At 40.7% G+C, this 24,751-nt stretch overlaps 1 protein-coding gene across 2 annotated transcripts in view; it reads left to right on the top strand.

Moving 5' to 3' along the window:
• Positions 1 to 24,751, top strand: part of Csrnp3 (cysteine and serine rich nuclear protein 3) — a 77,271-nt gene that overhangs the window by 37,227 nt on the left and 15,293 nt on the right. Inside the window, exon 2 of one of the 2 annotated variants that reach the window (XM_038337907.1) lies at positions 22,749 to 23,008. The exons of the other annotated variant lie outside the window; for it this stretch is intronic. Coding sequence (XP_038193835.1) covers positions 22,749 to 23,008 — 260 coding nt within the window. The remainder of the gene's footprint in view (positions 1 to 22,748; positions 23,009 to 24,751) is intronic. 2 annotated transcript variants of the gene reach the window in all.

Here is a 24,751-nt window from a genome sequence, read left to right as displayed (position 1 = left end):
TCTGGTAATACGAATGGTTCATTCTGATCCATCTTTTCTCAGTTCTCATTACCAACCGCATCAACGTGAGAAATGCATTCTCACATATAACTTTGGCTTTATCAGAACCGAATTATAAAATCAACCCCATGTTTATCATCCGCAGATGGAAACTGTAATCATGATAATATTTATACATGTGATATAGTTACGTGCATACTTTAACTCAGAAGAAAAAAATACTTTCCACCAATTGCAAAATTTCATCTTGCTGCATTTGTTTTGCTTTCTAAGTAGATTATTAAATATTCATCAATTCGTTAGACAAAAGACTCTGAGTCTTTCTCCGTGATGGAGCATGCCACAGTTTGGGGTTATGAACACGGGCTTGAGGAAGAAAAACCCAGCAGACCCGTTCACGGGAACAGCACTGTGGACTCAACTCAGAACCAGGCCAAGTTCCCCTTGTTGCCGCTTTCTGTTTTGTTTTTATTTTTTAAGGCTCCATATCTAACACGATAGTGCTAAGTATGGCAGAAAATATTGCTAGACTGGGTCAGCATCTCAGAGAGCTGCGATTATGGGTTGACCCAATGAGGCCATGTTAGTGATACATTAAAAAATAAAGAAGCAAACCTAAATCCTGAATAACAGAAATGAGCTTTAGAAGACTAGGGTTCTGATTATGAGAACTTGGCATCTCAGAAAGAAATAAAGTGTAAATCTTGGACTCCAGTCGAGGCCCTGAACTGCTGGTCCTCACAGAGCCGGGTGGAGGAAATACTGTGGTCCCGTGGGTGTGAGCACAGCCCTGGTGTGAAGGAGCAGGCCACTGTTCGCCTGGCCGCTGCCAACAGACTTGAGCTGGCACTCATTCTTCTCCAGGCTCATTCTTCTTGGCTCGGAATTAGGGGAGATTAGTGCTCACGACTGGCTGTGATTGGGACAGGAAGGCAATGGCACTTTCATAACTATTATTAAGTGGTTTCCGTTCTTGAGAATAGCTGATGGATTCCATGAGTAAGTGCCGGTGCTTATGCTTAATGGGATTTTGAAAACGTAAAGCATATGGTCACGAGTGTCTGGGTATCAGATGACTCATTTGTCGTCCTGCCATTTCATGAGTGCATTAAACTGTATTGTTCGCAATCCCCAAAACTACAGAAGTCTTTCTTAACATACAAACTAGAGAAATGAAGGCTTGGTAAATTTGCATTTTGTGATATTCACTGCTTGGAAAGTTGGTACGATACAATGGAACAGACTGTTTTGAAAGTATGACTGTATCACTCCAAGACAAGCAACATTAACATTAAAATTTATTGTCTTTGAATTTTAAAATATGCATTATTATATAATTGTTATGTATTATTCAACACTTTTTCTCATTTGCCCTTTGTTTTGACTGAACATGAGAGAAGATTCTTTTAATAATATGGTTATAACATCTGCAAAGTCTTATTGGTTTTATAGGCTGCAAAAAAAAATCTCTATGTGTTAAGCAGATACACATATCCACACACATATTTCTGTAGCAGTGATTATTTAGATGGTTTCTAATTTGCCATTATTGGGCACAGACAAATAATGAACATATTTACATATAAAATTTACATTTTTTATGAATATTAATTCTTAGGTTAGAACTATTTCTTTAAAACAGATAAAAATTGCTAAGGTTAATGGTAAAGACAGAAAATATTTCTTATAGTAACAATAATATACCAATTAGTAATGCAGCAACAGACTCCTCTATGTTCATGCCACAACTGGTGATAAATGCATTTTTTATTATTTATATTTTATTATTAATTTATTTATTGTATTATTTTTATTAATTTATTTTTATTATTTTCTAGTTATAAGGGAGAAAGCTCTCTTTCGTCATTATTTTAATTATTTTATAATTCTCTTGTCTCTACCTCTCACGTACTGAAATTACACGTGTGAGTCACCACACTTGATTTCTTAATAACGTTCATTTCTCATGAAGTTCAGCAATTCCTTGTAAGCATCTAACACCTCTGTATACTCCTAATCAGCTTTCTATTCATGAACTTGGCTCATCCGTATATTTTTACCTCTAGCAAAAATATCTGATGTTCAGGGGAAGAAATTTACTGTCAGTGTATCAGTTACTTTTCGGTTGTCAGTTACTTTTCGGTTGTTGTGACAACTGTAACCAAGGTGACTTAGGAAAGAGCTTTTTTGGCTTATGGATAAAAGTCCGTTCTGGGTTGGAAGCATGACAGCAGGAAAGAGGCATGGCGGCAGGGGAAAAAGCTGAGAGCTCACATCTGAACACAGGCATGAAACATAGGAAGTGAATGAAAACGACTTGAGGCTTTGCTCTCAGAGTACACCTCCTTTGCCATACTTTCTGCAATAAGTCCATGCCTCTTAAACCTCCTTCAACAGTGCCACCAACTGGGCACCAAGTGCTCAAATACTGGAGTCTGTGAGGGACATTTCTCATTCAAACCACCACAATCGCCATTCTTTCTTGGTGGCCACGTTCTGTAAATACCCAGCAAATAATGAATTATCAAATAACGAGCTATTTTTTTCTATGTAATCTAAGAATTCAGGTCCCGTGAGCCTCTGGTCCTAACACTTTCATCTCTCAGTCATTTTGCTTCTTTGCCTTGTTCAAATGTCTGGTGTCTACCAGTGAACACTAAAATGAACGGCAACAATACTGAAACCTGCCTGCATATTTGTAATCTAATACAGTATCTAAACACAGCCTTCTGCTTTTAAGAATAAAGTAGGGTTAGCACTTCCTTATGTATTTTGGGGTATTTATTTATTTATTTTTTTTAGATAGCACAGTTACCAACAAAAAAAACCACAAAGATGGTTCAGCAGTTAAGTATAATGTCGCTCTTCCAGAGGACCCAGGTGTGGTTCCCAGCTTCCACATGGAGGCTCACATCCGTAACTCCAGTTCTGGGAGATCTGATGCTGTCACCTGATAGATGAGTGTAACAAGCATACATCTACTACACAAACACACATGCAGGCAAAGCATCATTCACACACACCAAATAAAAGTAAGGAAGCTCTGCTAGGCATGGTGTGCACCTTTAATCCCAGCACTTAGAAGGCAGATTTCTGTGAGTTTAAGGTCAGTGTATTATGTAGTGCGTTCTGCTAGGCCAAACAGAGCTACACAGTATCTCAGACACACAAATGAAAGGCACAGGATTCAAGGTGTATGGCACTAAGAACGGACAGGATTCACTGTAAGTATGTACCAGGGTTTTTCTTTTAGGACACTAACCAGCTTCCAAATCCTGACATGGAGGCTTATTATTAGTTTTGAATGCTTGACCGGTCTTAAGTTCATTTCTGGCTAGCTCTTTGAACTTAAATTATCCTGTTTCTCTTTTTCTACCCTTTGCCTCGGGGCCTTTTGCTTTTCTTTCCTTCTGTGTGTCTTTCTTTCGCTTCTTTTCATGTCTGGCTGGCTGATGGCTGCCTGCCTTCAGGCCCCGGGCATCTCCCTCATTCTCTCCGCCTCCTTCTCTTCTCATTCCTCCGCTGGAGCCTAGATATCTCCTGCCATTTGTTCCCTCTCACTGCCTACCCTTTTCTTGACTACCTATTGGTCATTCAATTTTCTATTAGATCAGTGAAGTTCCTTAGGCAGGCAAGATGAAACACACCTTTACATAATTAAAGGAATGCAGCATAAGTAGAAGTCACACACCTTTACACAGTTAGAGTAATATTCCACAGCATACACAAATGTAACACATCTTTGCCTAGTTAAAATAATAATCCACACATAGGAGAGCGAGAATGTGTGCATCTATGAGAGGGGAATTTGCTGTCTTCATAGATGTATGATGTGGCCCCAGAATGAATGGTGAGGTACACAGGTGAGAGAAGACACAGAAGGAGGGAGGGATGGATGGCTAGATAGGTGGATGGAGGGGTGGATGGATGGGTGGATGGATGGGTGGATGAATAGGTGGGTAGATGGGTGGGTGGATAGGTGGATGGATGGTTGGGTGGTTAGATTGACGCATGAATGTAAGTCTAGTCGTTTTAAAAGGATAAATCAAAATAAAAGTCCCATAAGTACTATCGTTCTAAATTATTAAGCAAGAGTCACTACAGCCTGCAGCAATAAAAGCACAAATCCGAGAATGCTGACGTCCTGACTGGCACCTAAGAAGCAGCAGTCAACAGGGAGATGGGAGGGCACAGCTGTGACGCTGGGTGATGCTGAACCTGTCTTACTAGCCTGGTGTGTGACTTTAGACAAGACCCGCTCTGGCTCCATTTCCTCCCCCACAGAGACATTGCTTTCTTAGACCAAATGTCTCTTTTGTCTGCTATTCATAGATACAGTCTGAGAACATGGCTTGGTTCTTACATATGTTTGTCAATTATAGTAGCATCTCTTCTCTTCCTTCCTCTCCCTCCTTCACTTCTTCCCTTTTAACACTTTGAAGTGTATCAGCTCATACTTAAAAACAAATTAAAATCCTCAAATAGATGGAAAAGATAAGAGGCCAGCTGGAATGACACAGATCTCCTCAAACACCATCACAAGGATTTAGGTGCCCTTTTCCTCCCTTAGGTGGATAATGACTGCACAGTGAGCTGACTACCTTAAAATATGGACAGTTCAGCAAACAAATGCAACTTCGTAACAACCACGAAAGTCAGTTATGAACATCACTCTGAAGGACTCTACACACCCTTTTTATATATAATTTTTATTAATTCTCTTCTTTGATAATTTTACATAGTGGTCTCCTTTATCCATGATTTGACCTTTGCAATTTCAATGGCCTGAGCTCAAAAAGGGCCCCCCAAAATACTAAAATGCAAAATTCCAAAACCGAGCTTTATAAGTTTTAAACCGTACATCATTCGGCCAAGCGTGATAGAGCCTCTCACCATCCTGCTGGCTTGCCTGGGGCATTAATGATCCAGTTTTCCCAGTGTGCCCCTGCTGTCTATGCACCTGCTAGTCAGGCACTTAGTAACCAGCATGGTCATCAGTTTGTCTGTCATAGATTGCAGTGTGTTTGTTCATCTAAGCCCCTAGAGGAATGAAGCAGGAGAGACACGGCGGCATAACCCATCGGAGGGCAGATTAATTTTGTTAGCATGTGGCCAGGCTAAAAGGCACCTCGAAGGTTCGGTACTGAAGCCATGGCTTGCCTTCCCTGTCAGCTTGACTGGCTTTTCGTCATCTGTGAAACACGTAAGCAGGTGTGTCTTTGAGGCTGTTTCCAGTAAAGCTTAAATGAGGAGGAGGGACCTGACCTGAATATAGGCAGCTCCATCAATGACTGGGGTCTCAGACTGAATCAGAAAGGTACAGCCGGCTGAGTACCTGCTTCCCTGCTTTCTTCTCCCTTACAGCCTCAGTGTTAGGGTTCCAGCCAGTTGGATGCTTCTACCTCCACAACTGCTTGAACTTCTCTGGCATGACGGAGGGAAGCCTCTTGAACTGTGAGCCTAACTATATGCTGCTTCCCTTACATTGGTCTTGTTGGGTGTTTGGCCACAGCAATCCGTACGGGTAGGTTCAGGCATCTGATGAGTATCTTAAAATTCATCCCCAGATACGGAGGTGCTGCTGTTCTTGTCCGCACATCCGTTACTTAGTCTCCATTATGTCTTATATAAGGGCAATAGTGGCGCATGCCTTTAATCCCAGTACTTGGGAGGCAGAAGCAGGCAGATCAATGTGAGTTCGAGTCCAGCCTGATCTAGAGAACTCGTTCCAGGACATCTAGGGCTGATACACAGAGAAACTCTGTCTCAAAAAAAAAAAAAAAAAAAAAAAAAAAAAAACCAGAAAAGAAACAAAAAACAAGACCAAATAAAAGAACTAAAAGAGGATTGGGGCAGTTAATAGCACTGACTGCTCTTCCAGAGGACTCTGGTTCAATTGCTAGCATCCACATGGCAGCTCACAACAGTCTGTCACTCCAGTTCCAAGGGATCTGACAGTCTCACATAGAAATACACATAGACAAAACACCAACATTGCACAATAAAAATAATAATATATCATTTAAAAAAAGAGTTAAAAGAAGTGTTTTTAAATTCCAGGATATCACATGTTTCAAAAGGACCAAATACGGGATATGATCTATCAACACCACATCATGGAAGCAGGGGAGGGACTCATGGACCCCACCCCTCCATGAGGATGTATACATCAAGGGTTAACAGAGAAAGCTGAGACATTTTCTGTAGTAGCATAGGCATTGATTGGTAAAGTGCCCACACTGGCGTAAACAAACTCTTCCATGCTATTGTAAGCAACCCTAGGGAAATTAATTGGTTACAAAAAGAAAAAAGAAAAGAAACTAGGAGGAAGAGAGCCAGCAAAGAAGAGGAAGGGATTTGTGGGAGCGGAGGGAGAAAACAAAGTTATACTTATTACAATGCACTTATGGACACATGTGGAGACGTCATAATGAAATTCATTAATATATACTACGAAAAAATGTTAAAAATAAAACCACCAAATAAAGCATTTTAATTACCAAGTCACTGTCCTGCAAGGCTAATTACTACCAATACATAATTAACATATTGACGGTTTAGAGTCAGGAATGCTGCAGCTTTAAATTACATAAACAGCTTATGGACTTCTTTGTTTTTATTTAACAGATACTTTCACAGTACTTACTATGTGCCAAACATGGTCCAATGCTTTACAGATATGAGTTTCTTCCTTGTAACTGCATTTTATGGTATTATAAAAGCTGTGAATGAATTAAGCAGTGTGTTCGACACCATTCAGTAAGTAAATACTATATTCAGGATATGAGCTAAATGGTTTTGTTCTAAAGTCCACGTCTATCACCATTCCATCCTCCTAGAAGGCCTAGCAGAGTTCACAAAAGGACTAGGCCTGAAGGAACTGAGCTAAGGTCACAGCGAACCTGTTTCTGATTCAGAGTCTGGGTCATTTGGCTTTATAGCTCAGGCCTCCAGGGGTCTGATAACTCAGCAGAAGCTCCCAGTGGCTTTCAACTTACACCTCTAAGAATCAGGCAGCTTGCTTTGTCTATTGTTTTCGTAATTATTTAGCATGATGATCATTCCGTAGTTCTAGAATGTGGGTGTAGGGGGGGCTCTCACATTCATGAGGTACAAGCAAGAGGAAAGAACATTAGATCATCCCAGAACCAAGCCAGCGAGTCAACATCCACGACGTCAGCAAAGGACTAGTGTGCTTAAACAAGGAGGCTGTGGTGCCGATTTGGTAATTTGACTTCACCTTACTGAACCTTAGTTTCCTTTATAAAGTTGTTATCCCCATCCTGTCCTTCCTGTTTAAACGATGATCACATTGCCTAGAACTCAATGAGTTCATTCTAATGAAGTGCAGAGTCGACTCAGGCCTGTGGCAAGCACCCAAGGAAAAGATTGCTAGGCCAATACTTAAGCCCATGCTAACTTTCCCTTCCCCCACTGTTACCTCCTCTGCACTCCACATTCCTGCTGCTGCATGCCTCCATCATTACAGTGCCTGGCCATCACACAGCGTCTTGATGTGATGTATACGGTATAAAAAAAAAGCATTGGGTGAGGAGCTGCACAGGGGTATAAGCCATATCACACGGTATTGACACTGTGAGTCGTTCCCGAGTATCGGTGAGTTATCCTGGTACCCTGGATTGTCATCACTCAGACTTTCCCTCATCTGGGAAGAGTTCTTGAGCTCCAAGGATCTGCCAGCCATCCTCAATTCCAGCATCTTACTAAACACCAAGAAGAACCCCTTTTGAATGACATAATGAAATGCATCATCTCTACGAACAGTAATGATCCTTGCATTTCCCCAGGATTACTCACATATTAAATATTTTTAAAAAATGAACATTGTTTTTGCTGAGAATCAAAGACCAATAGCCTGAGGACCAAGGCAGGTCAGCCTACATTCATTTCACTTCTCCCGTTTCTCTTTTGCCCAAGTCTTGAGTCCAAGTGGCCTTTGGTTAGTGAGTGGGTCTCAGGCAAGAAAGTGCTGCTCCTATAGTCACTGCTGATGGGCCCTAGACCATGCTCCTAAGAGGAACGTGGAGGAACTGGGAACCAGACTGCTGAAAACCAGTGTGGAAGTTCAGCTGTGTCAAATGATTAAAGGAGAAAGAAAATTGTTTGGAACTGATGCTATTTAAAAATACAAAGGTTGAATCATGCTTTATGAAATGTGCCTGTCGTTATCTGCCCGTTTTCTTACTTCTGTTCCAAGTAACATAAACTCCTAACATGTAGAAGGAAACATCTTTCAACTCCACTTTTCTTTTATCTTCCTTCCTTCCTTCCTTCCTTCTTTCTTTCTTTCTTTCTTTCTTTCTTTCTTTCTTTCCTTTTCCTTCCTTTCTTTTTTTCTTTATTTCTTATTTCTTTTTAGACAAAGCTTGAAGTTACATTTAGCTTTGAGAAAAAAATGTGTTCTTCTGACTGATACTCCATATGACATGGCAAATAGCATAGACAGCCATCCTAGAGCCTCTGAGATGGCTTCTGTGCATCAAGTGGTATTTGATAAGTGGCCTATGACCTCTTAGATATAAGAGCAGAGCTGTGGGTAATTCAGCTCTGTGGAGCTGCAGAAGTCATTGTAGAGGTCTTTGGGACTGATCCCCTTCAGTATGAGTGCAAAGCAAAACATCTGGGCACCTTTTAAAGACTATAGGGGGAAACCCTGCAGTTCATCAGCATAAAACACTTCGTTAAGCATTCTTTGGGAGAGTTTGTAGTCGGTAGATTTTCTGCCCCGCCGGGAAGATTGTTTCTTTACGTACTCCGAATACTTCTTTCACATCAGAAGCTCCTTGATGGCTGCATTCGAGATGTGCTTCTGTAATCGTCATTCTGTGAGAATTGTAGTAGTGAGCAGTAGAGAAAGTGGCCTTAAAACTGCAGTCTCAGTATGCATTGAGTCATGTTCTCAAATGGTGCTAGCTTTGGAAATTCCAGCAGGCATTTGATTTGGGGGAGAATAATGTGACTCAGGAAAGTTTCATTCCTTCTTAATTTTCTAGGAAATCTAAAAACCATCATGCATCTCTTTGAGAATATGAATAATACGACAAGGAAGTTTATTCTTCAAATTTGTTCTCTGTGAAATTTGTTGCATGCTAGAGAAAAAGAGAGGGTAGGATTAAAGAGAGAGATTCCACAGAAATTTCAGATTGTTCTATTATTTATTATTCTGATCTTCTATTATGAAGTAATTTTTAAAAGTGTTTTAATGTCATCCATTGAGTCAACAAATATACATTAAATATCTCCTGAATGCAAACCTTATTTTAAATGTTTGGGGTGTCTGAATGGATAAAATAATCAAAATAGTGCTGGGACATACTTTCTTATGAGTTTCTTACATTTTTGAAAAGTTCTTTTTAGAGCTTTTCCTTTTTTATTTTTGATGTGATGGAGTCTTCTATGTGTATATATGTACCATGCATAAATGTGGTGCCAGAAGAGGCCAAAAGACAGCATTGGATCCCTTGGAATTGGTGTTACAGATGCTCTCTGCCATGTAGGTGGAGTTAGCGTTGTAAATTTGGGCTGGGAATCAAACTCAGATGTTCTGCAGGAAAAGCCTGTGTTCCTCTGACCAGAGAGCCTCGGTTTTTTTGCACTTTTATATGTCTTTCTGAAAATAAAATACCTATACTTTCCTGACCTCCTTCAAATTTCCACATCAGGATTGTTCTAAACAACCCTGAGGTCTGAGGTCCTGCCTTCCATTAAGACAGAACAGGCTTGCTCACTGCTTGTTATGCCAGCCCCTAAGCTTGCTGCACCTGTGATTCACTTCAAACCTGCTGTCTATCTAGAATCTATTTGGCCCCTGCCAAGTAGAACTTCTGGTGCTGGAGTGGGAGAAACAAGGATCCCAAGGTGCTCCTGTAATGTGGCCCTTTGTTCTTGAGCCAGGAATCTTGATTTTTGATCCTTATCCTTTAAATATTAATAGGATATTTATGATGATGCTAGGCATTGAACCCAGGGCCTCAGGAATGCTAAGAGAGCCCTTTTCCCCTGTCCTATTTTCCAGTCTCAGACAATGTTTTAGTTGTAGAATAAAGTCAGTCCCAGAAAAAAAAAATAAAACAAAAAACCACCGACCCTCAACTTCCATTCTTGACTACACTGCTTCATTGGATGATGCTCTCAAACCATTTCACACTGCTTATTTATCTGCTCTGTCTCAAGTACTAGGTCTCATGTTTGTCTCATAAACAAGAAAACATATGTCTTAATCTCCTAAAATTTCATAGGGCATTAGCATATTTTTAAGCAGCATGATTTTTTTTTTAACATGGCAGTCTCTGCTCTAAGACACAGATGACAATTTAAATAGCAAGAGGCAAAAATCATTTCAAAAAACCCCATCGCTAATGGACTGCTAAAGGCAGGAACGTCAGTCATGTTTTTGCTGGAGGTCAATACCAATTAGTGATATGTTATCTGCAGGGTTTTGCTTTCAAAATCATTTCCATTCAAGTAACTCTCCATGCTACCAGCTCCTTGCTTCAGAGAGATGGACTTGCAAGCTCATTACCGATGGATTGTTTAGAGCCCAGGTTGGTTTTGTTATGTTTGATCTTCTGATATGTAAAATATAGCATCTTTCAAATGGGTTGTTAATGTAAAGTTATGTGTGCCCTGGAGCCATGAGGACAATGCGTCCTCTCTTCAACACAGGCTTTTTCTCCCTTTGGCAAATTACGCTGGGAAGTAGGTAAACCGGCTGGAGATTAATGAGGAAGGAAGACGTTGGCCACGAGGACCCCATTCAGAGCTGGTGGAGCTCATTTTTGTCTGAAAGTAAGGCGAAGCGGTTTAGAGGATTCTGGTGCTGGTGATTTTGTTCATTGTGCTGTCATCTGTTCCTGTAGTGTAGTTTAAAAGTTGTACTTACCAAGTGCTCCCTCTTGCCCCGCCCTCTGCTGTTTCCACAGGTCCCACACTGAGTGAGGTGCCTCCCACCGCCTTATGTTCTTGTCCGTAATGGCCAAAGGAGGGGCACAGGCTTTGTTTTTCGCTGCTGTTTATGAGGTGTTTGTTTGTTTGTGTTTTTGTTTTGTTTTTGCTATTGGATGGTAAAACTCTGTGTCAAACCCCATGCTCAATAAATTCTTTCACTCCTGGCTTTAAAGGGTGAGTCTTTGTCCTTGCTGTAACAAAACATTGTGACTTGGGTTACAGAAATTTATTCCTCCCAGGTGTAGGAACTGAGAAGCTGGCATACTATCAGCAGATATGGTGTCCCGTGAGGGTTTCATAGTTGCCACCTTTTTGCTATGAAGATACTGTGCTAGGAGCAAGGGTCTCGCTTGGTTTTTTTCTAGAAGAGCACTAATCTTGCTAGTTAGGGAGACACACCTACCTGCTGACCTTGCAAAGGTGACCATCTCACCCTTTTTCACACACACACACACACACACACACACACACACACTCTTTGCTTGTTGCTGAGAAAATGCCTAGTGATAGAGACTCAGGAGGAGGGTATTATAACTTGCAGTGGAGAGTGTACTTCATCACAGAGGCTAAGGGATGGTGGCAGGGACTCCATGGTGGCAGGGCTCTGAAGCTGAGTCTTCTCACTTCCTCACATCTTGATGGAACAACAAGCAGAGGACAGCAGGAACTGGGCCCTGATTATCAAATCCCAAAGCCTACCCAGAGTGCCTGACACCAACCAGTAAGACCCCGCCCACTGAAGATTCCACAGTACCCACCTTTCAAAACAGCACTTTCAGATGGGGACAGGTATCCTAACATTTGAGCCCCTGGCACATCTCTCATTCACATCACAGAATACTGTAACGCTAAATGTTAGGGTTTCAAGAAGTGAACTTTTGAACAACGTAAACATTCAACCATAATAGTTATGGGGAATTATGAAAACTGGAACCACAAGCTCAATAACACATACACACACACACACACACACACACACACACACACTCTTATAGAAAAGTCAATGTTGTTGTTTTGGATGTTTGAAACCTGGCCCCCATCCCTCGCTGCCAACCAGGAAGCAGAAGGTAGGCCAGCCGCCCCAGCTGTCCCCCCAGCTGCCCTTGTACTCCGAGCTTTAACTCTTCAGCTTCTCAGCATCCTTCAGAATTTCGTGACATATGTAGCCAGCAGAATCCCACTGATTAGTATCCTTCTATTATGCTCTTGAAAGTGATTTCCATTTTAATTTGGAGTACATGTAGCAAGGGCTCTTTTAGGTCTGAGGAGATTTTTTATTTTTGAATCCTGTTTTCATTTTTCATCATTCCTGACAGAGTTCAAAGCTCGGGGGTCTGGTCTTTGACTCGGCGGTCTGGCACTCCAGAATAAATTCCAAGTGATCTCAGAAGAATTTTCTTTCTTTTATTGCAGTGGAGATTTGTTGTGCTGTGTTCGTTGCTTTTAAGCACTGTTAGGACCTGGATTATTATGATGTCTAGGGCTTGACAGGGCTATATTGTTGGAGCAGATGAGAACCTGTTCAGGAAGTCATTGAGCAGGTGGGAAATGCTGTTTAATCCTTCTAACCGGAGCGGCTTATGGTGGTATTGAAAAAAATGTAAAACACAGTATAGCAGGTTAGCAGAGCTGCAGAATAGCAAATGCCTCCTTCGTTCATTGTGGGAGAACGCCTCGTGCATTCATTTTACACTGAGATAGTCCGTGTCCCCCAAATATTTCTCCAGTAGTGGTAATGAATTGCATTGCCCTCTTGGTTGTAAGAGCGCCGGTGTTCTGCTGAGGAGACATATGGTTTCCATTTATTTTAATGTGTCTTTGACATCAGGAGAATTGCTGAGACAGCAGAGGAAAGTACTTGCACCTTGGACTGCAGCCAGAGCTGTGATTATTTATGTGCAGTAAGGCCTACCCTTTCCCAGTAAGACGCGATGTGATCTCGAGTTTATGCATGTTGAGGTTCTAATGAAGCTAGAGCCAGAGGTTTATGTGTTTTGAAAAAAAAAAAATCACTGTTCCTTTAGTGGCTGCAAAATGTGTTTCCTGGGCACGAAGTTTTAATGCTTAATTGCACGTGTGAGAGATTAAGGAAGCCAGCTGGGGAAGAGGTGGTACTTGCTTGCTTTCTCCCTGGTAATAAAGAAGAGCATCACTGAGATAGTGCTGGGCAGATGCAATATTTTCCATCTGTGATTCGGGTTTCTCAAGAAAGTAATTATGTCTCATAATAGTCCTGTGAGGTAGATGAATGTAATTCTGATAATGTATTAATGAAGGAACTGAAGAATGCTGGTGCCCATTAATACAAGTCATGCAGTACGTCATCGCAGCTAGTATAACTCCGATTTCATCTCATTGACTGAATCGTTTGACCATATATGAGTTTGCAGATATTAGGAAAGGGATGCCTCTTCACATTTATTTCTGGTGCGGCTTGCTTACAATAAGGAAGCATCCTTTACAAACAGAAGGCAAATGGATCCATCGATGGCATGTGTTCCGTGTGTGATTGTTAGTATTGCTCTGAGAAATGTTGATTCCCTAGAAATTGATTGTGTCTTCTCAATAAATAGAGAGTAGAAAAAACTAAGAGCAGCGACTAAGATTCTGTAAAAAAAAAATGATTCTCAATGGAAATAATATCATGTGACTAGTTGAGTATATGAAATAGGAAAAAAATAATAACAAATTCCCAACCTCCGGTTAGCTTTGGGCAATTCTGAGCAGAATGGCACGGCCGGACTTTGCTAGTGACTTTAATAGTATACTGGGCATCAACTATTTTGCTTGACTATTTTAAAATATAAACTGCACTTAAGTGATTTATGGTGCAATAATAAAACCAGAGCAGAAGTAAGAGAATTGGAGTGTCAAAATTCCGGGTGCTTTGGACTAGAGACTAGGTAAATAAATTGATGCGAAAGGAAAAGCATGCCTCTAAGTGAGAACAAGAGGCTGTACACCACTGTTGGTGGCACAATTGAAACTTGCTTTATGTTATTAATTTGAGTCTCCAATATTAATAATATTTTAATGGTAGGGCATTTGGCACTCATACCACACCCATGGTGAAATCGAATCTATATTAAGGTGCTTCTCTATTTCGGCCTAATTATATTTAAATATGAGATAAAAGGGAGAAATTTGGATTTTTATTCAACCTTTTGCTCTTTTAATCTCCACTTAATAACCTTAAAGTGCGTATGTTGCTTTTGTCCCAGCAAGGATGATCAAAATATGCCTCACTTTTATGAATATTCGTAAGGATTATGAAGCAAGGAAGTGGTATCTTTAATAAAAGAAGTGTGTGGATGAAAATTAGCTGCTGAAATGTCACCGCCTCTTGTGGGTTAATCGTTTTAATTATGTGCGGCATGGAGGCTGGAAGGTCAACTTGACATTTGCTTGTTACCTGGAGTGTTTGGGGTTTCCATCAGAATCCCGGGCAGGAACGCTGTCTTTGGTACCAAGCTGAGAATATCAATAGATGACAGCTCCGTTGCTGCGTAAAGGAAAACGCAGTTTACAGAGTGCCGAACACCCTGGGCTCTGCCTGTCCAGAGAGACGGAGGCAAGCTGGCCCCTGCATGCAGATCTCCTGGCAGCCCGTGCGGATGGAGCTGGCAGGGTGAATGGATGAGGACGTGACGTGCATGCTCATGATCTTAAACAAAGGTTCTGTCAGGCAGCCTCAAGGGTCAGCTTTCCATATAATTTCTGTTCCTGCCACTTTTGTGTGTGTGTGTGTGTGTGTGTGTGTGTGTGTTTGCATGTATATGCAGTGCCTTTGCCGGCCTTAAAGGGCACTTGTCTTTTTCATACGGTCTTATAGAAGCAGGTTATTTTTATCCTTCAGGTAAACGGATCAAACAAGAATCTCATCTTGAATGGTTTGACTTAGAAGCTACAATTCAGCAGCTTTTTATCTTGCAAGCATTAGAGTTAAATCATATGTGAATATTTTTAACTTAGTATTTAGCATGGGGCGGGAGGCAAACCGACCTTATGGCCAAGAGTCGTACCTAGTCCCATGTTTTAACTCTAAACCTTGTCCTGCAATGAACTGGCATTAAAATGCTAAGTGCTTTGTGGGTGTTTTTATATTGGTACGTGGTCTCATCTTTAAGGGATTTGAACTTCACTGATGATTCTAGAGAAAATATTCTCAATTAGTCTTTGCTTTCACATTACCTTTCGTGCAGCCAAACTTCTTGGTGCTTCCTCAGTAGTACTAGCCCTTTGGAATTGCCCTGAATACTGAGCTAAACAAATTTGAAAATATGACTGGAGCCCATATGTTAGGGAAGCTTCAAATGTGATCCAGGGGAATAAAGGGGGCACGTAGAACAAGGAAGCATTGCTTTTTGATACTAAATGTGCAGAGACTGTACTTTCATTTTCTGACTGCTTAGACCTGAATAATCACACAGAAACTATATTAGTTGCAACATTGTTTGGCCAATAGCTTAGGCATATTTCTAACTAGATCTTACATCTTCCATTAACCCATTTTTATTAATCTGTGTATCAGCACAAGGCTGTGGTTTACCAGTATAATTCTGGCATCTTTCTCCTTTAGCAGCTGACTCTGCCTTCTTTCTCCTTACATTTAGTTTAGTTTTTCTGCCTACCTATATATATGGCCCTACCATAGGCCAAAGCAGTTTCTTTATTAACCAGTGGTTAAACAAACAAACAAACAAACAACCACCCAACATATTCACAGCATACAGAAGGGCATCCCATATCATAATTGGGCCTCACTTTCAGGGGAATAAGTCTGTCTTGGTTACTGGACCTGTTTCCATTCCTCACTTGCGGTTAAGACTGAGGCCATGTATGGACATCCTGACCAACAGCTCAGTTCTAATAATCATTCTAGGTTGGAGAGAAAGAATGTAGTGTGAAGCGGCGGGGCTGTGTCCCGCCACCCGGCCCCCGGCTAGCTTTACACCCGAAATAATTACACGGAAACTGTATTCTTTTAAATACTGCCTGGCCCATAGTTTCAGCCTCTTATTGGCTAATTCTCACATCTTCCTTTAACCCATATTTAATAATCTGGGTAGCACCACGAGGTGTGGCTTACCAGGAGAGATCTTAACCTGCGTCCATCTCGGAGAGGAGCAGCATGGAGTCTCACTATGGTCACTGCCTGAAGCGTCTCTCCAACTCTACTTCCTTGTTCCCACAATTCTGTTCTGTCTACTCCACCTACCTAATTTTCTGTTCTTAAAGGGCCAAGGCAGTTTTCTTTATTAATTAACCAATGAAAGAAACATAGACAGATAACTCTCCTCCATCAAAAGAATATGTGATCGCAGGGAATCTGCAGGTGTTATTCATAAAGACCAAGTTAATCTGAACTTTATTGAACATTTTATCCATTACCTAATCTGTTAATTTCTACATGAAATTGTTTCTGGTGAAATTGGATTTTCTGTAAGCTAAGCTTCCCAGCTAGATATTGAGTCTTCCCTTCAAAAGGTAAAAACCAATGTTTACACATTAGTATCCCGCACTAATTTTACCTGTGTGATTTAAACACACACACACACACACACACACACACACACACACACACATTTCATTGTCTTGATTTTTCTAATAACAACAACAAACAAACAAGATGATTTTTTTTTCTACTAGATTTGTCCAAAACCCAAAAATAAACCCAACGTGTGGACTTAGCAAATTCAATGGTATGTTTCTTTTGAGTATCCAGCATAGGAGATAAAATTGTATTGTTGACATTGTACCTAAAAGATACAATTAAATTTCCCCTTTGTTTAACATAAGACTGGATTGCAAGCTTTCAACTTCCATGCACCAAATTTAATGTCAAACTACACAGCTCCACTTCCTGTTTCCGCCTCCAGCAAGACATCGTTGGTGGTTGTTGACACCAGAAGGAGAGTCTGATGATAGTGCCACCTTACTTTAAGAGCATTTGCTTCGTATAGCTGTCTGTGGTGGGTCCAGAGGTGTGTGCAGAAATCACCCGTGGAAGGACACATGCTAGTGGTGTTGACAAATTGATTAATTATAAATCAAATTAATCAGGAAAAAATAAAACTAAGCAGGTAAAAACTCTTGTAGTCTTGAGGCCGTATGCCAGTATAGAAGTACGAGTGGTTTTGACTTTTTTGAAAGTAAGGTCTTGATGAATTTTTTTGAGAATTTCATACAGGGATCATATTATCTTTCTTCCCAATGCCTTATAGATCCTCCCCCAGGTTCCCCACCCAACTATGTGGTCTGCCCTCACACAACTCACGGAGTTGAACAAAATCTGTTGAAATTTCTTAGAGCCTAATTTGATTCACTTTCTATCAATTTGATTGATTTACTAACTTTCATACATTGATTCACTCATCTTCTGACAAAATTATGTATTTCTAGTATGACTACAGACAATTTTTCTTTTTTCCTTCCTTCCTTCCTTCCTTCCTTCCTTCCTTCCTTCCTTCCTTCCTTCCTTCCTTCCTTCCTTCCTTCTTTTCCTTTCTTTCCTTCCTTCCTCCCTCCTACCCTCCCTCCCTTCCCCCTCTCTCCCTATTCCCCCCCTCTCTCTTTCTTTCTTTCTTTCTTTCTTTTTTTTTTCACATGTCCCTGGTCCTTTTTCTTTGAGGCAGGATCTCATTCTGGCCTGGAACTCACTATATAAAGCAGGGTAGCCTTGAACTTTTGCTACTATCTCTATCTCTTAAGTGCTGGGATTACCGGTATGTTCCATAAAGCCTAGTGTTTGTTTGTTTGTTTGCTTTAACTCATATTTTTTATGCAATCAGAAAATGGAGAATATTTTTCAGGGCATTTGCTTCTTTTAAACACGGTCAATTGTGATCTAATTCTTAGGTTTCGGTTTACATTTTCAATTCACCGCATTTATGAATTCTTCCTTTATATAGCACATTGTAGATTCCGTTACTTATCTGTATTCTTAGCTTGATGTTATGAGTTCAACCATTTTCCAGCCTTTGGGGTTTCATTGGTTTGGTTTTGAGAGTTCTCACTCTGTCACACAGGCCCTGGTGCTCCCAAGATCTGTTTCCTGAGAGGTAGATGTGGCATCATTGTGCTTTGATGCTTTTGTATTGGGGTAGGAATTGAGGTTGGATAAAAGGAAATAAATGGAAAGATGCTTCACATTGGTGTGGAATATGAAAACTACCGTTTTTAAAAGCAGTATTGAAAGCCACATTCTCATCTTTCTTTTTCTTGCTCTTGACCTCACGGCAGTAAAGCTTACACGACCACGGTAGACACGCAAAGTGGTGTTCATTCATTGTGTAAAGGGCACAAATGAGTATATAGGTCTATCAGGGATGTGCAGAGTCCCTAAGGGAGGTGTGCTGAGTGAGTCTAGTCTCTTTTTCCAGGCATGAAGAACACAGATACTTTCTTTTTTAATGATTCCATCTTGTGAAGTGTGTCACAGTGAAGCCTGGAGGCAAGTGATGTCTCCTGATGGCCCATGCTGGGGCTCTGATTTAATCATCAGGAGAGGGTCCTGGATGTCTCCTAACATTCGAGAAACCCACGGAAATCTCCATTAGACTGAATTTTGAGTGTTTCAAAGCCTTTGATATCCTCAGCTTTTCGATCGTTCTCTTTACAGTGCTGTTTATGATATTAAAGCAATCAACAGCACAGGTGTGCGTTGTCACCCCTTATGTGCTGTGGGCAGCACCTGTCCTACTGCACATTTTTATGGTGTTAGTCCTACCCAGGTCACAGCTGGAGAGTGTCTGCCCTCTCCCACATTGCCAGTCTCACAGCCATCTCCAAACAGAGTCGTTAATTTAGCTTTGGGGAAAGGGTAACAAAATAGGTTCATCCAAATGGGTTAAGAACACCATGCTAAAAAACAATTTGTCTAAAGAGCCACTGGTTTTCTAAACACATAAGCCACAAATTGTCAGAAGTATTTATGGTAATAACCCCAATGAGTACATTAAACACTTCCCCCTGGCCGCTACAATTATGGCTCCTAAGGATAATGTCTTAAGGGTATTGTTTTAATGATAACTCCAGAGGGTCCTGCTTCACCTGCTGTCAGTAAGTGACAGATGAGGGCTTCTGATCTGGAGACAGAATTTTGCTTTATATGGGGATCTCTTACATCTCGACAGTCTTCTCTGTTTTGAGATGGTTTAAGCTTAGAGTTATGAAGCAGAGCAACATCTTTCAATCAAAGTTACAAACTGTCTCCACTGCCAGGCATACAAGGAAGTTGCAGTAAATAATTTGCAAGGATATACAAATAAGTATTTAAGTTACATACACGTGTGAAGGCATTGACTTTCTGGAAATTTTCTCTGAGAAGGTGAAATAAAAGAAAAGAAGGAAGGAGCACGAGAACCTTGCCACCAGCCTGACAAAAGCCTGTCAGCTGTCCACCCCACAAAATTAATAAAATGGTTTTTGTTGTTGTTGTTTTAAAGAAAAGAGAGTAGGTAGGAAAGTTGAATTTTCACAGCAAAACCATTCACGTACTGTCTAAACTTTGAGTCTCTTTGTTGCCTCGTGGCCAAGGTTTGTCCACAGGTGTATCCTATCTAGAAAGTGCTGGTACATTGTAGGCCCTCTGTCTAAATTTGTAGAAGGAACGGCGGGCCGCTCCCCGCCACCCGGCTAGCTTTACCCAAAATAATCACACGGAAACTGTATTCATTTAAACACTGCCTGGCCCGTTATCTGTAGCCTCTTATTGGCTAATTCTCATATCTTGCTTTAACCCATATTTAGTAATCTGTGTAGCACCACGAGGTGGTGTCTTACCAGGAAGGATCTTAGCCTGCGTCCATCTTGGAGAGGAGAGCTATGATGTCTGCCTCACTGCCTTCTTCCCAGCATTCTGTTCTGTCTATTCCGCCTACCTAATTTTCTGTCCTATTAAAGGGACAAGGCAGTTTCTTTATTAACCAATGAAAGTAACACATAGACAGATGACTCTCCTCCATCATTTCCCCTTTTTCCATTTTAACAAAAAAGAAAGGCTTCCACTTTAACATAGTAAAATTACATATAGCAAAACAGTTATCAAGCAAGAATTACAGTTACAATATTTAAATCTACTTTATCTTTTATAATAACTAGGAAAACTATAACTATTTATACTTCAACTCCATCAAAGACTCCAGAAGGATATACTACCTAAGTAAACAAGAAATAAGCAACTTCCAAAACTCTAGACATCTCGCTGCCTGAACAGTCACCCGAAGTTCTTTTGTACTGTTGGGGCATCCATCTTTGGCCTACAGGCCCATAGTACCCAGCAGACATTTCCATGAAGCAGGAAATTTCAAAGGCAGTTCAGTGACTTTCTGCTGTGTCCTGCAGAATGTCTTGCAGACTCTTTCATGAGTCAGGAATCCCGAAGGATCATCTCACCTTTAGGCAAGTTCAGCAGTCCTCTCTCTGTGGGTTCTGTGTGTCCAGTTTATGCAACAGTCCAGGCAAGAGCAGTTTCTTGCCCAAATGGCTATCAAACTCCATAAGGAGCCTCTTCGATGCCCATCTTCCTCTCGAAGTAGATTGGTTCTGCCAGGAGCAGACGTGTCTCATTGTCATGAAAAGCCCTAAGTTATTAAAACATTAAATGCCATATTCTGTAGTCTTTGAAAGATATGAAGAATGCCTATTTAACTAAAATATCTCTATATATCTAGAAAATCTAACTAACATGACTACAAGCTTGACTATTATCGATGATTATCTATTAACCTATATTTTTTAATTATACACTATATTTTTAAATGAACTACACAATCACAATACCTTAATCAAGAGCAGAAATACATATACATATAACAAAATTGACCTTAAAGTCCATACCAATGCAAATTATTCATAGCTCTATCATAAATTCATTATGGAAATAAACCTACACGATGAGAAGCATCCTACCAGGCTTCCTGTAAATGTGCACCGATGTAATCTTGCTGTCTGAGGCCTTCTCACTTCCCATCTGCTATTCTTCATGAGCATCCATGCTTTCCCGCAGCTCCCATAAAAATGCCCCATGAAGAGGGTGACTGAGAACCACACAGATCTCGTGACTGAGAACCACTCAGATCTCTTTTCTTACGATTCTGGAGGTCAAATTGCTGGCTGGATGGCAGTCCCTCTGAAACTCACAAGCAGGAGTTCTTCATTGCATATTCCTACTTCTGGTGGCATCTTTGACTGTTGGAGGTGGAGGTGTAACTCAGAGTCTGTGTCCACCTTCCTTTCTGTGTCTCTTCACTGTCTCCCTTCTTTCTAAATCTGTATCCTGATTTCACCTTTTGGTAAGGCCACTTGTCCTACTAGGTTAGGGGGACTAATGATTCCATTTTCATCTGACTATATCTGTAAGGATCCTGTTTCCAAAAGGATTATATTCTAAAGGACTTCAACAGATCTGAATGGGAAGGGCATAGATGTCAGACCTGGAACAGAATGAATGTGTTTCCTCTGAGTGATGTTCTTCCCTTCCAGATCATAAGCCAACTTATCAGATGACATAAAATTTGGGGTTTTTAGGTTTAAGCTTACTTTGTACATTAATTACATTCAACATAGTCACTTGGACTCCGTAAGCCTGGCTTTTCTCCCGTGGAATAAAAGAATTCAGGCAGATAGTCTATCCTGTCATCCAGCAGTGGGAGGTCCTGAAGATAGCATATGACTCTTTTGTGCTCAGTCTCAGTGTGTGTATAAGCTTTCCTCATGGCTCAGCCCATTCTTCTGTCTCCACAGCTAATAATAGGGTTTCTAATCTTCAACATATAAAAATAGGTAAGGATATGCATACATTAATTATTTTGATCTGGCAATTCCATGATATAACATCCCTGTTGTATATGAAAGCATGCAGATTTTGTTAAATAAAAATTTATATGAAAAGAAAGTGGCCCTGACATATTCTATGGGATTTTTAGTTATCTCAGTATTTGGATTTTAATACAATGTTTTAAAAGGGAATACTACTTTACCTAATGAAAGCTATGTTAGATTTAAGTTAAAATCTCTATACAGTGTCAATAAGCTATTTTTCATGGATTTTTGATTACTTTGGGTTAGTTTATCTTTTCAGTGTTATGAGCAATGCATTTCTCTGACATTTGACAATTGTATATACCCACAGTGCACAGCCAGCTCTTTTGATACATATATCTACATAGGATGCAATTATCCATTGACTATAAATAGCATTTCCATAAGTATTTGTCATTTTTTTTGGTTTGGAACCCTTTAGTGCCTTTATTTTTATTCTTTATAAAATATTAAATACGTTTTTCTGCCCTTTAACCACCTTTATTTTCTGCACAATAAGTGTTCTTTTCATTTATTTGATAGTTGATTTTTTTTTTAAAATTTAAGACATACTCTTAAAAATGAAACCCAAGGTATGGAAGGTTACATGTTCGGACTTTTCTGATCATAATATAACAGTACCTGTGTGAAATCCAGGAAACCAAAGCTCAAGGGATTCAAGGAAATGAGGAATTAAATTCTGCTGCTAATTCCAAAAATAACTGGCAACTCTCCAGAAGTTTGCTTCAACAGCCATTACAGAAACATTTAAAATCTACTCTACTGTGCCTAGAAAAAAAAAATGAATGTAAGAAAGGAAATCAAAAGGCCCTTTTGCCAACTCTGGGATTCAGTATTTTTCTAGCCGGCAAGGCTCCAAACATTCTGGTCGTCAACATACAGGATCCAGGATGTGTTCTTAGTATCACTGGGCACTGCTGCCCTGGGCTTCACTGACCTGCTTCTTTCCCTTCCAGCTTCTTCCATCCTCAAAAGAGAGAAACGGCTGAGGACGAAGAACGTGCATTTCAGCTGTGTTACCGTGTACTACTTCACCAGGAGACAGGGCTTCACCAGCGTGCCCAGCCAGGGGGGCAGCACTCTGGGCATGTCCAGTCGTCACAACAGCGTGCGCCAGTACACCCTGGGCGAGTTTGCGAGGGAGCAGGAACGGCTGCACCGAGAGATGCTGAGAGAACACCTCAGGGAGGAGAAGCTCAACTCTCTAAAGCTAAAGGTGAAACTTCAGTTCATTTTTTGCAAAAATCTTATATTCTCACATCATCTGAGCTAACCATTTTATTCACAGGCCAGACTGTGTTTTGCATGTCCACGGGGTCTTTTTCTTCTGTTTCCATTCTTTTCTTTCTTCTTTTTATAAAGCAGTAAGTATACTGTATTCATGGGGTGCTTATCCGACATTATTCATCCATTCTACAAATACTTACCTATTGGCTATTGCTACATCGTACACACCTTTATAAGAGTGTACTTGGGCTAGGGCCAGCAGGAAACTAAACACGGTTATGGTTTCCTGTCTATAGGAACTTGCCTTTCAGTAGGAGAGAAAAATATCAATCAAGTGGTCAAAAGGAAATTGAATCGAAATTTCATTCAGGGCTATGCAAGAAAGTTGTAAGCTGTTATGGAAATCTTTGACGGGAAACAGATGTGGACAGGAAGTCAAGAAATGTGCCTGAGAGAAGGGACAGGAAGATCTGAGATAGCAACTAGGCCCATAAGATGCCATGGGGTGTCTGCTGAACCTGAGGCAGGGGAGTTACATGAAGGAGGCTGGGGTGCCACGTTAAAGTGTTTGTCTCTCTTCATCCTCAGGGACTCAAAAGTTATCCTAAATCTTAAGCACAGGTTGGAACTGTTAGGACCGTCATGTATTTTATGTGATAAGAGTTTGAGGGTGTAGAAGGCCACGGGAAAAGAGAAGCGGTGTCCTGTCAGACCAGGGAAGGGGCTCTTAGAGCTGGCCCGGGGAGAGGTGAGTGTAGGGTAAATCGGACTGAATATAAGAAGAGGAAAAGAAATGTAAAAGAGGAGACAGGAACTTAGGAGAGAAGATGGGCAGTGCTGGGTAGGGAGCTGAATTTACGAGGACAGAGAGATAGTTGGAAACCATGGGGGTCTGCTGTAGGATGAGTGACTGTAGGTGGTATACTATTGCTTGCTTGCTTGCTTGCTTGCTTGCTTGCTTGCTTGCTTGCTTGCTATGACATGGCCAAAAAGCATAGGAAAAGCTACGTGTTGTGGTGAGGGTAGACTTCCATTATGGGGGTTGGAGGACTTTTATGTGGTCAAGAGGTATGGGGACAGCATCTAAGTTGGAGAAAAACAAAATGCAGAAAATGCCTTGACCTACCACTTATTAATGTCTAGAAACATTCTCCCATTGATATCTAATGACAAAGAGAATACTTTGGGAGGAGTCCCCATACACCCTCTCATTAAATTCCTGAACCACTATAAGAATCTTTGTTACCTTTACCTTCAATTTATTGAAATCAGTCAGCAGAGATGTGGCATGTGCTTCAAAATATCTTCTTTTCTCTAGTTCGGTGTTCGTTTATATGTTCATTCCCAGTTGCGTGTGAAGACAGTAAGTTAAACTGAGCTGGACATAACTCAGTCTCCATGAAGTTTCACATTCCTTTTGTCGATATCTTTGGCAAGTTTCATTGACAGTTTCTTCTCATGGTTGTTTTTGTCTTTCTGACTGATTTTTGTGTACCTAATTCGGCAATGATTTTTAACTTTGCTTCTGAATTCCAGCCTTTCTTTGAAAACTAACTCCCCTTCCTCCCCAGAGATGACATCGTTCTCCAAGTTCAAATATTAGTAAGTCAGTGGTAATGGCTGTCAATCACTAGGTGATTTTTATTTGCTAAGCATTTTATACATGTGATCGAATGAATCCTCACAAAGACCCAATGGGATAAAATCATCAGAACATAGCTGAGATTTAAAA

This window comes from Arvicola amphibius, chromosome 7, assembly GCF_903992535.2.
Source record: "Arvicola amphibius chromosome 7, mArvAmp1.2, whole genome shotgun sequence".
NCBI lineage: Eukaryota > Metazoa > Chordata > Mammalia > Rodentia > Cricetidae > Arvicola > Arvicola amphibius.
This window is presented reverse-complemented; position numbering and strand designations above follow the sequence as displayed.